The sequence below is a fragment of the Podarcis bocagei genome, assembly GCF_964188305.1.
Source record: "Podarcis bocagei genome assembly, chromosome: 8".
In the NCBI taxonomy this organism is placed as follows: domain Eukaryota; kingdom Metazoa; phylum Chordata; class Lepidosauria; order Squamata; family Lacertidae; genus Podarcis; species Podarcis bocagei.
Window position 1 is genome coordinate 50,238,500 of NC_138133.1, and position 13,295 is coordinate 50,251,794.

Genomic DNA, 13,295 nt, shown 5'->3' on the forward strand with positions numbered 1-13,295 from the left:
TGCATGTTCTGGTAATTAAATATTACACAGAAATATTACTACAGGGAATTAGAAAATGATGTATACACAAAACTCACAGAACAAAAGGGAAAAAACTGGTTTTCAAGTGAAGCAATGACACATAAGCATATGGAATTCTACGATCTGATCCCAGCAGTGAATGATATTACATTTGTGAATTCTAAAAGCCAAATGCTGTAACACACGTACTGTGTAGTTCAGAAGTGTCACATTAATATGGAATGGCTTGAATTTAATCATTAATCTAGTTCATAATTGTAATACTTCAGACAACCTATTACATATGTAGAGGGGTAAAATTACATTAAGGGAAACTTATGCCAGTTGAAGATTTGAGCAGTCATCATTTTTGTGGGAGAGCAAATATATTATTCTTTTGCTAATTAAGTATCAACATCAAATCCTGTTTTGGATCAGAAGAAGCTCAGTAGCCCCAATCCAGTTATCCTCACCTATATCAGCTTGTTGGGATGCTGCTTCTCTTTGACAAAGTTAGTGTTATCAAAAGTTGCATATATACAAAGGGTAGCTGCAGACTGTGCACAAATATTTTCTAAGGCTTGCCCCTTCCACACCTGCTATTTGCAGCTGGTGCCAATGACAGCTTTTCTTTCGTTGCAAATAGAGGCAGGCAAATTTTGACCATGACTTCAGCCAGGGCAGGGGGTTGGTGTAAGAGATTTGAGCCCACCCCAGTACCAGCTGCTTTTTAAAAAATCAGCTCCAAACATTTTCACAGGGCTAACCATCTGACAAGTGTCACAGCTAATTTGGTCTGAGAGTTAAAATAGTCTGTGTGGCTTTTAAATGCTGTTTGGAAATGCCCTTCACCCCCTGTCAATTATAGCATACACTTTTCCTGCATAATACAAGAGCAAAACTCTAATCCTGTTGGTATTAGTATTATATCTGGCCAAGAGCTAGAAATGGGTTTTGCAATCTGTCCCCATCTTGTACCTACAATGTTCACTTCAAATATTGGGAGCACTTGCAAGTCTTGAGCAGCTATTTTAGAATTCATGCCAGCAGTTCTGCTGCTGCTGTGATTTCACAGTGTAGCTAGACCTATGGCCCGGGTGGGGGACCTTTTTCAGCTTCAGTCCCTTTGGGGAAACCTGGGGGCCCCTTGCCAGTGGCGGATGTGCTCAGATGCAAAAGTGATCTGAGCAATAGATGCGACTCTCATCTTTGCACAGAAGGCTACATTCCAGCCACGCAAAAGTGTGATTGCATACACACAGTACCTTCAAAGCACATTTGAAGCACATTCTTTCCCTCAAAGAATTCTGGACACTGTAGTTTCTTGAGGGTTGCTGGGAATTGGAAGTCTGTGAGGAGTAGACTGCAATGCCCAGAATTCTTTGAGGGAAAGAATGCGCTTCAAAGGTATACAGTCTCTGCAATCATATAGGGCAAGGTGACTTCCTCAGTGACTTCCAAGCACTATTTGTCAGTGAAACAGGGCAGGGATCAACACACTCACCCCCTCCCTTCAACCCATCTCCCTTCTTAATGGAAAAAGAGCAGCAAATATACCTCTCCCACTTATCTAATGACACTACCTTATCTAGTGGGAGAGGGAAAATATCTATTCCCACTGCTCACATTTCAAATTATTTCATTACACTTACAGCATTTATTTGGGCACTGAACTAGGAAGCAAAACAATCTGGAATCATGGGATGCACAAAGCCATTTATCCAAAAACTACACAGAAAGTGTATAAATGTGAGGGGAGATGGAAGAGAGGAGTAGCATTGCTTCTGAACAAGGAGGAGAAGGGAAAATAAACGCAGCCGAGCCATGGTTAAGTCACCATGTTGACTTGTAAAATAGCAACTTTTGTTTTCCAGAGAAGTAAAATGAATGAAAAAATATTTAACCACAGCTGGTCAGAGGCTAAGCCAATGTGATAATAATGCAATAAAAATGTGTTTATATTCAGTACCTTACAATTAAAATAATACACTGAGTGGACACGTCTCTCTTTGAGGTATATGCTCTTCTTTTGCTTCAGTAAGGGATACAAAAGATAATGTCCTTGCACAGCTTCTGTAGTTTTACTTTGCAATTCATGGCTGCTTTATTAATCAACGCAAGATGCATTCATTGAACTGGATTAATCCTGCATAAGTAATTTTTTGAAATTTCCTGCTGAAGTTATTTTTCATTTCTGTGAACAAATAATTTATTTGGATTTTCATATATCAGGATCATAGAGATTTGCCACAGTCAGATTTTAATTTTAGTTACATTTGAGTTGGCTTATATATTAGGGCACAGAGTTTTGCATGAGAGCCTCTTCTAAAATCTGTAATTGGTGTGGAACACTGACATGCACGGAATAAATCTGACAAGGTCCAGGGAGCCAAGTTCAGTTCCACTGATCAACATCTATGCTGCAGATTAACTGAATCTTTTATGGCATTACAAGCACTCTAGAATTCATTAGTGCATCTTCCCCTCCCACTAACCATTCTGACCTCCAGTACTAGTAAGCCTTCTTTGGGTGCCATAAATCTTAAAAACTTGCAACAAAGCAAGAAGAAAATGAAATGTCCTTTTCTATTTCTTCCAACACACTTGCACACACCACCAGCCTCTCAAGTTTACGATAATTATTTTAAAAATATAAACATACAGCTACTTGCACATTCTGCTGCCTTCTTTCTTTCTGAGACGAGGTCTCAGTTGCAAGGACAGACTTTGGAGTTGGCCTTTTAGAAGAAGGTGTTAAAAAAATGACATTCAATCCCTCAAAAGATTTGGTCTTCCATGTATTCATGAATAGGCCTACACAGTCATTTACTCGCCTAACTCAAATGTTCACACACCTACGTGATGAAAGGATCTCAAAACATTAAATGTTAGATTATTTAAATTCGTCAGCAGCAGAGATTTGTCAGACAGATGCATTAGTACATAAGTTTTTATTTAAAGTCTCCTCGCCCTACAAGCAAGCTTCATTTACACATTCTAGTACTGTACAAAATTTACATTATTGGTTACTTGTATGGTTTCCTTGGTCATGCCTTCCCCAAAATTAGAAAGATTTACATATATTCCTCATAAATGCTTTAATTATCTTTGTCTTTTTTTAAAAAAAGAACTTTTAAACGGACAAGAAATCCCCCATCTTTCCCATTAAAGTGGCATTTTAGCAGTGGCATGGGACAACATAGTGGCAAGTCCTGGTATTTTTAAACGCCATAAAATGTTCTCTCATTTGGAGTGGTAACAGGTTTCCTTTCCATATATTTATATATACATATAGATTTCTAAAAACCCTCCCCGCCCCCAAGTTATGATTGCACAACGTATTATTTTACAAGTAATTTTTTTTGATCGGAACAACACAAATAAATACAAAACTAACAGAGATTGCACTACGTAAGAAAAATGGGTTGAGTTTCGGGACAAACACTCCAGCTTCAGGAACTCTGTAACAGGGACTTCACTATGTTTCCTTTTTTCCCTTCAGATACAGTTCCCTAAACAATTCATTTGCAACATTTGAAGAGACTGAATCTCTGCTAGTTTTCTGCAAGTGACAACAATGGAATTAGCATTAGCAAAACAACAGTAGCAGTAGTATTAAGAAATCCAGTATTTATTGTTATCAGTTTTATTACTTTCTTAGTAGCCTAAGTCTTATAGTTTGAGTTTCCTACCTTTCCTTTTGGTCAACTATGATGTATGACTTCTGCCTACTTGTATCCTGTGCCTCTCTGTTGTTCCCTTACACGTCTGAGATTTGAACATAAAGGTTTATTTTTGTAAAACTAGATTTGATTCTATATTGTCTTGTATTTCTGAATAGACAATTTTATTTTTCATACAGACTATAGGTTAGTGTGTGAACTGGCTGCTGAAGGGGTGGTGCAGCTTGTAGGATCTGGCATAAGAGTCCTTAGAAGGGCAAAAAAAAAAAAAAAAAAAAGAAAATTTATTTCCATCCATTGGTAGTAGGAATCAAATCATATTCCTATGCCCATACTCTTTATTCCTGTGCAAGACGCCCAATGGGACTTGGATAGAGATAGGTAGGGACAAAGTGTCCCATTCTACAAAAGCCTTGCACAGCACTAATGTGAAATAGCTGTTTCTAGCACACTACACAAATATGACAAATACAGTGGTACCTTGGAACTCAAACGGAATCTGTTCTGGAAGACCATTCAACTTCCAAAACGTTTGAGTTCTGAGGCACGGCTTCCGATTGGCCAACAGCTAGGTTTTTGCACAGTGGAAGCCATGTTGGACGTTCGTGTTCCGAGGAACGTTCGAAAACCGGAGCACTTACTTCTGGTTTGTTGGCATTCGGGAGCCAAAATGTTCAAGAACGGAGCCGTTCGAGTTCCGGGGTACCAATGCATTAAAGTAGAAGAAAACATATAGGGCCTAACTTGATGTTAAACATTAGTGTGACTAAACCCTGATGGCCCTTTTTAATTTAAAAGAATCAGCAGCTTCTAGAGAGTGTAATTTATAGATTGGGAGGCATACTAACTGTTCCTGCGCCCACTGCTTCTCTGCTCCAAACCTCTCCCACCTACATTTCTCCTTGTAAGGTCACAAATGCATGTTTATCCTCAACACCCCTCCCATTCTGGGCTCAAAATTGCCTCAGTTGCACTGCCTATTGGAATTGAGTTGAGCTTAACTAAACTTTATACCTGTTAGTTCTATGCCCATATTTCTTTTCACCACAGGTACAAAGCTAGTTTATAAATATTTCAGTGTAGATCAGATTAAGGAATTACAGCTACTTGCCAATGATATGTGATACCACATAATCCACGTTTTAAGAAAGAATTTGTTCTTTGGTGTTAAATAGGGGGGAAATAACAAATCTATTAGTCAAAATGACTCAAATATTTGTTAATTTGTATCTGAAATTTATGAATTAATTTAAGGAATAACTTAAATCTTAAAAAAACAAGAATTACTTGTATAGGCCAGAATGTTTAAATCAGAACAATACAAAATAATATACAGAATAATAAAATGAGGTTCTATGGATTACTCTAGGGACGTGGGTGGCGCTGTGGGTAAAACCTCAGCGCCTAGGACTTGCCGATCACATGGTCGGTGGTTCGAATCCCCGCGGCGGGGTGAGCTCCCGTCTTTCGGTCCCAGCTCCTGCCCACCTAGCAGTTCGAAAGCACCCTTAAGTGCAAGTAGATAAATAGGTACTGCTTTATAGCAGGAAGGTAAACGACGTTTCCGTGTGCTGCGCTGGTGCTGGCTCGCCAGAGCAGCTTCGTCACGCCGGCCACGTGACCCGGAAGTGTCTGCGGACAGCTCTGGCTCCCGGCCTCTAGAGTGAGATGAGCGCACAACCCTAGAGTCTGTCAAGACTGGCCCGTACGGGCAGGGGTACCTTTACCTTTTATGGATTACTCTGGATTTATACTAGTACAAACAAAATCAAAGATTGGCACCAGTCCTAAAACCTCAATTGTGATACATCTGAAAAACTTCCACTTCTTTTTCTACACTTAGGCATGGGGATTTCAGAGCAGACTATATGAGGGGCCAATCTGTTCAGAACAGAAGCATTCTCTCTTATGATCTGCCTTCTTAAGTTGCGTTACTTGCAGAACATGTCAGCAGCCACAGATTAGGGTTAAAATGGGGAAGCAATTCTGCAGTTCAATGCATTTGGGCATCTCAGTTTTGAATTAATTGTGAGCAACATCACCATGACTTCAACACAGATCCCATGCAGGTAAAATACAATGCACAGTAGTAATTTTGTTCGTTCAGGCAGTGCTTGGATCTTTAGAATTCCTCTCTTTAAATTTAGAATTGATATGAGGGTTTATAGCAGAGAAACATGAGGATCACTCTGAAATGGTCATCTGTTAACATGTGCAGTGTTCCATGCTTTCAAGCTACTTGTTTGACAAGATACCGGTCTGTCTGAGGTGGGACCTATACTTAGTCCTTTTTTAAAATCATAAATGCAGGTATTGGGGATAGGGTCTTGTTGTATGTAGTACCAGGAATTCTGTCCCTTAAAATAGTTAAGCCACCCATCATTTAACAGTGTTCATTTCAGTACTTCCTGTATGTTATTTATTGTACGGCACACACGCAGGTAGTATGACAGTGGAGCAAGCAGGACCTGCCAGGGGCTCAGCTACATCTCCTTCCAGCTCTGTCCAGGTTCCGTTCTCAGGACTGTAGCAAATGGTAGAAGATTTGTAGGCACCCTGTAACACAACATAGTGTTGCTGAGGTAGCAGATAAATGACATCCAAGCAAAATTTGAACAGCTTCAACTAGAAAACAACTGGTCCTTGGTTGCTCTGCAACCTTTACAACTAAGATGCACACACACTGCCTTGATTTAGTCAAAGCTATGGTAGAGTCATCTCGAAAGTAGGGCTTTGGGTGAGCCAAGTGCAAGGTAGTGGGAGCTTGAGCTCCTGACAGTCAATTGGGGGTTTTCGGCAGGATGCTGGAAGTGATAACAGATAATCTAGTCAGCAACCCTGCTTTCTCTTTGTGAGAGACTCAGAGAGAGAATGCAGGAGGCAATAGCTGCTGCTTCTGCTGCTCCTCCTTCTCAGGAGTTGCAATGCATCATGACAGACTGCCAGGGGCTTGGTAAAAACCAATCTCTGTCACCAGCCTGGATAATAGCACCCAAGAATATCCAGATTCCCCCACATCATCTCTTCTCCCCATGCTTTTAGGGATATACTTAGTCTCTTTGCTCTCCAAGCAGTAAAACTGCTTGATTATAAAGTTCACATCTGGAATGAAGGACAAATTCACCAAGGCAATAAATAACTGTAGTATAGATTGTTTGCATATTCTGCACATACAACCTGGCATGGTTAGAATCTCACCCTTCAATTCAGAATTTCATTCTCACGTAAATAGCTTTGCAGCCATGTGTCTGGAAACTGGACAAAGGCTGCTGGAAACCAAAGCATGGCTCACCACTATAAAATTCTGACTCTGCCTACATTTCATGTCCAATCCAGCTTCTTTCACTTTCCACATGCTGGCATAAGCCCGCCACTCCAAAAGGCTAGCTTGCATTGAGAGCAAAATGGGAACCTATGGCCTATCACCTGAGTCACTACTTGTGCTCCCACAACTGGAAGCATTCCAGACAATCAAGTGAAGAATTACCGTTATAGAGACTGAATTTCAAACCCTTTGCAGTGCAGCCAACAAAACCTGTTCCCCATCGGGGTTGGGAATACTACCCTCATTTGGCCAAGACACTCAATATTCCCTCGCAAGATTTAACATCTTACCACCTGCAGTTTTGCAAAGTAGATTCTCAAAAATCCCATACTCTGAAATATACTGCCCTTGTGGCACAAAATATGTCGAATCCATCGCACATGTTTTATTTTACTGCCCATTTTATGCAAAAAAATTTGATAAGTATTGAAGGAGGGGATTTATCGCACTGACACTTCCATGGTGCCTTATCTGCTGAACAATTGTAGTAATGGCATCGTGGAGAATGTGGCAAGATTTTTGAGTGACACTATGAAATTACGTCACCATGGGTCCTAAGAGCTATCTTTGTACCTCATGATATCTGGACAGTTTTATCCTAAAGTATCTCCTACTGTATTTTATTAACTGTGTTGTGTTCTGATCCATGTATACGATGCACTTTTTTAAGCCAGTAAAGGAGATTGATTGATTGATTGATTGATGTTAATAGCTTAAAAAGAAATAATGACTACTGATTTTGCAAAGCAGGTTATAAATCAGCCAGATATTTTCCATACATCAAAGATTCTGACAGCAATTTATTTAGATATGTATCATTCCCGCAGAATGGTTGCAGCATGCTGTCAAATGATAACTGAGAGATCCATGTACGGACAAGGGATACATACCATACTCCAGCTGTAGCCTCCTACAAGGTAAATGCTGTCATCAAGAACTGCACAGCCAGGACCACTGCGACCCTCTAAAATAGGAGTTTGCAAAATATTCCATTGATCACCTTTTGGGTCATAGCATTCCACGAGCATGACATCAAGATGCGAAAAACCTGTACAACACAATTATCAAATAATGTGAAACCACTTATTTTAAGAGAATGAGCACATGGTACTTCATCAATGACATACAAAACTTCGCCCACCTTAGTAGGTTCATCATTAAAGACTAAATTGTAAAGAACAGGAGAAAACCTCTTAAAGTAAGAAAGTGAAATACTTTCCTTTTGTCATCTTCATCACAACCTTCAGCATTGAGCTAACATTTGCTTTTTTCCTTAATAATAAACAACATATTGGCTGCCATTAGTTGCCAAAGAACATTCATGGGGAGTTACTGATATATGAGATTAGAATGTTTTTTCTACTTCATGATACCAGGAGTGAAATACCAGGACTGAAATGTGAAGGCACTATGGAATATTTGAGCACTCCCTGCCCTTTATCTCTCTCACACGAGGCAGCTGAAGAATGGAAGAAGGAGAAATTAGAGTACAGAGATAAGGGAGAAACAATGAAAGGGAAGAAAGGTGTGTATTTTAGACAATAGTAGACATATGAGTAAAGCAAGAATGGAGAAATAATGAGAGGGGGAAAGTGGCCATTTTAAACAATGGCATAAATTTGAGAAGATCAGAGGGTGATACTGAGAGGGGAAAGTAGCAGCTTAAAACAAGATTTAAGAACAGTGAGAAGGGAGGTAGGAAAGGCTCTATAGCTTCTGTGTTATACCTATCTCCATTTCTCCTTGTTAAAGCTGTTTGTAAAAAATAAAACAAAAAACTCTCAATATTCTCCATCCCTGCTTAACTCAAGCCTCTGCTATTGTTTAAAACTGAAATTTTTCTTCTCGGGGTCTCTCCACCCTTGCTTTACTCAAACTTCTTCCATTGTTTAAAACATGCATATTTTCTCTTTTCTCTCTTCTCATTGTACACAAGCTTCTCCTTCCATGTGTGAGAGATAAAGGATGTGGAGCCATCAAATATCCTATAACAACCTTCACACAATGTATTTCACTTATGGCATCATGTATTGCCTCTCTTTGTTCCAGATTCAAAGTAGCAATTTAGAAGAGATAATTTATTAACAAAAAAAACCCCAAACACCCATATATGTACAACATCCATCAACTGAACTTAACCTTCTCTAACTGAACAAGCTCACTTGACAGTCATGTTCTTAAGATTCTGTCATCTTAAAGATACAGTAACATACACCATCATAGCATGTTAGCACAAAGAGGGCTGCTGAAAAGGAGAGAGCAGGAGGGATAGAAATGGGTGGGTGGGTGTGGCCTGGATGCAAGGGAGAGTTGAAAAAGGAGAAATGAGGTGGTAGGAATGGGGATGAAAGGTGATAATGGTGTACAAAGGGAGATGCAGAATTTAAGAGAGGATTGCTCAGCCCCTGCTCCTGCCAACCTAGCAGTTCAAAAGCATGAAGTGCAAGTAGATAAATAGGTACTGCTCCATTGGGAAGGGAAATGGTGTTTCCGTGTGCTGCTCTGGTTTGCCAGAAGCGGTTTGTCATGCTGGCCATATGACCTGGAAGCTGTACGCCGGCTCCCTTGGCCAATAAAGCGAGATGAGCACCGCAACCCCAGAGTCGGCCACGACTGGACCTAATGGTCAGGGGTCCGTTTACTTTTAAGGCATGGAAATGGGGATTATCTGTGTGGAAGGGAGAAATGAGAAGAAGAGGGGGAGAAGAAAAGGGGGTGAAGGTGAAAAAGGTGCTTAGCAGTTATAAGGTGTGGGAGGAGGAAGGTGCAGGAGATTACCCTGGTGGTCGTTTGTGCAAGGTTACACGAAAGGGGGAGGAGGAGGAGGAATAGACATAGGGGTGAAGGTGAAAAAAGGTGCAAGGCAGGGTTGCAGAACAGGACAGAGGCTTCAGAAATGGGATGGGAAGATGAATAGTGAGCTTAGTAGTTACATAGAGTAGGAAAGGGAAGCTGTAGAGGGTTAATGGGGGGAGGTCAGGGGTGTTGGCAAGTGGAGCAAGCAGGGGTGTAGCCCCTAGTAAGATGAATGCAAATAATGATTTTTAGAAATAAATTTCATAGACAATTTTTGAGATGAGTGTGGGATTTTAAATGTTGTTAAATATTACTCCTAAAATTAAGGACTTGTTTCTTTGCAGAGCCTTAGCACAGCTTCTTCTCCAGCTTGGGAAATGATTTACAGAGGGAAATACTGTTGGCAATTTGGGTCAGAAATAATCTGTTTGTTACAGTGAATTTACGGCGATGACAAATCATCCATGCTTCTGAGTAATGGAAGTTCCCATTTTTGTATTATCTAAAGCATTCATTACTCATTTATTTAATGTAGTGATACACACACACACACACACACACACACACACACACACACACACACAGATGCTGGCTCAAGGATCATGCTAAATTGTGTGGCAGGGTTTTAAACTTAGTTAACTAACCTAGCAAAAATAGTGTTTATCAAAAGACAGAATATTACATTGTTTTGCTATTAAAAATGTGACCTTTCAAATGATTTCCTCCGATTGCATACAGTCGATCATTCATTACAGCCAATGCATGGATTGCTCTCTTTGTGTTCATATCTTGTTTTCTAGCCCAGACATCCATTACAGGGTCATAGCAGTACAGCCAGGGAACGTATTCACCATTGTGGACACCTCCTACAAATCAAATATACCTTCATTAGTTAAAGGAAGCACCCCACCTTAAAAGAATAACTGGGTTTTGTTTTGCGATGAAGGGGAGTTTAGAAAACAACTTGCCAGAAATATAGATTTTGCCATTATGTACAGCTCCTGCATGTGCCGCCAAGGGCTGTGGTAGGGAAGATACATAACGCCATTCATTTGTCTCTAAATTATAGCATTCCACACTTGACAAGTATCCAGTCTCATTTCTCCCACCTATCACATACAAGTTTTTGTCAAGCCGACAGGCATAAAAACTGGCTCTCCTAGAGAAAAAACAAATAGAGCAGTTAGTTTCTAGTGACTAGAATTAATTCCATCATTCTGTCTTACAGAACTTATCACCTGCTATTCTAACATGAATCCCCCCACTCATTTATCCCTGAGAATATGGGTGACTTTCCCCAAAAAGGTTGCAGTGCACTCCCAACTCGGACCACTCCCCACCTCCCCACCCCAAAGTATCACCCAAAATTTCCAAAAGTATTCACTTGTAATGATTTCTGGATTATCCATTGCAATTTCTTATTTACAAAAAAGGAATCATTAGGAAAAATCAAAATGCCAACATCATAATGACTTTATGGAGCAGCTACATATGGAATACAAAAAAGATAGTGTGGAGTTGGAAAATGTACCAAAAAGGCAACCAAAATGACCAAGGAGCTGGAGCAACTTTTCTACAAAGGAAAGTTAAGAATTGGGGCTTATTGATTTCAAAAAAATGCAAGCAAGGATGGTGTGTGCAGAAAGGAGACAGAGAGAGGATGTAGGGTGTTTTGCGGGTATTTGGGGAGTTTATCTTACATATAAGTTGCTTGGGCAACAGCATTTGTTAGTCCTGGCAGTTCAGCTTTGGAAAGTGGACACTTAAAAAGGTCTAGGTGGTGCTTGATTGAAGGCTATTGTGAACCAGCATCCTCTGTGATATCACAAGGGCTCATGGGGCACACTCCTCCTAGTATGCCTGATTAGAGGATCTGCAGGATTCTGGAGTGCATCCCAATGTTCACCCACTATATTGCTCCCCTTACTAGATGTACTTAATTATTAGGTCTAGAATTGTTCTGCCTCGAGCAACTGCTTGGAATACTTGTTGCATTGGTTCAAGTCAGTTCACACCTATACAGGGGGTTCCAGGGCATGCACACACAAAGACATTCACATGAAATGTCTGATTCGTTCTTTTTACTGCAGATGCTCCATACACAAGATGCTGAAGAGAACTTGGGCGCTCCTGCTCATGTTGACCTCAGTGTGTCCAGTGGCCTATTGGTGAACTTGGGTTTGTGACTGGACTGTGAAACGATTCCCTCTGAGCATTCTGTGTGTAGTCTTTCAGAAGAACAATTTATGTAGTATTGTCAATTACCACACAATCACTTGGTGAAGCAGAAGTTTAACTTAAAAGCAATTTTATTGGCAGTGAAGATTTAAGCAAGAACTCATTAATGTTTAGGATATTTGGTTCCATGGAAGGATAACAGCTACTCAGTAAGATAAAGTAAAAAAAAGGGGGGAGGGGAAAGATAGATAATGTAACAATAATAAATTATCTTGACATTCACTTTCTTTATAGTCCTTCATGGGTCATTGTTCCCAATTTACTAAGAGAACCACATCATCAGATTTTTTTCTTCAATTATCATTTTTTTTCTTTTTTCTGCACTACTGCAAATAGAACAACTTTCCTTGTATTACATTCTTGCCATCCAACAAAGGTTTATCCGGCTAACTCTCAACAAAGTTTTGAACATCTTCTTAGTTCTTCCAGGGCAAGGAATCAGTATTTATGGAGACTGTCTTACCATGCTGTGCTTTCAAGTCATTTTTAGTACAGTACTCCTGAACGATCTATTTCTAAAAACATAGGAGACACTTCATTTCCCACACAACCATGAAAGCACCTTTGAGCCTTGCAACAAAGTCCATTTTTAGTCCAAATATGTTTTCTAGCAAATGTAGTATATATTTCCTTTTTAACAGGATGTTGAGGCCATGAGCACTATCAGGATCACGGCCAACGTGAGGCCACTGAGAAACACAAGAGAAATCTCAGCATGTTGTGGGAAAGCCCTGAAAGTTTGCAGAAGCACAAGAAGTCTTTAAAAAAGACAACTTAAGACAAGCAATCTTCACACAAAAAAGCACTCTCCAGCTCAATGAGGATTTGAGGATTGAGCATATCAGAATAGGGGAGGAGTGGAATGTCCTAACTGGAGACACTAGTTAGCTAGAACCCTGAACAGAAGCACTCCTATTAGGAAGGAAGATACACCTCAACATTTTATTGCAGGTTCCACTGGTTACTTCTGCATAGCAGCTTTAAGATTTGCATGTGAACATGCAGGGACCCACTTCCTTGAAAGATAAAGAGTACTGTTAAAATGCTCTTGGATTTGCAGTGACTCAGGCTCTCTCTCAGAAATGCAAAGTTCTCTTCATGTTATGTGTGTATGCATTACTTTGCACACATCAGTGTCAATCATTTATTTGCTCCTTCAGTATGAAAGCTTTACTTAATACCAAGTGAATTTAAAAGGTTATGAATAAAACACTTTATTATCCTGTGAGAAATATGTATGTGAGACATATGCT

At 40.0% G+C, this 13,295-nt stretch overlaps 1 protein-coding gene across 2 annotated transcripts in view; it reads right to left on the reverse strand.

Annotated features, from left to right (window-relative positions):
* Positions 1-5,405: 5,405 nt before the first annotated feature.
* Positions 5,406-13,295, reverse strand: part of KLHL14 (kelch like family member 14) — a 57,938-nt gene continuing 50,048 nt past the window's right edge. For both annotated transcript variants that reach the window (XM_081206818.1, XM_081206819.1), the window contains 4 exons: positions 10,773-10,963; positions 10,512-10,670; positions 7,899-8,056; positions 5,406-6,239 (listed from right to left, as the gene is read on the reverse strand). In XM_081206818.1, the coding sequence (XP_081062944.1) occupies positions 6,099-6,239; positions 7,899-8,056; positions 10,512-10,670; positions 10,773-10,963 (649 nt within the window). In that variant the 3' untranslated portion in view covers positions 5,406-6,098. The remainder of the gene's footprint in view (positions 6,240-7,898; positions 8,057-10,511; positions 10,671-10,772; positions 10,964-13,295) is intronic.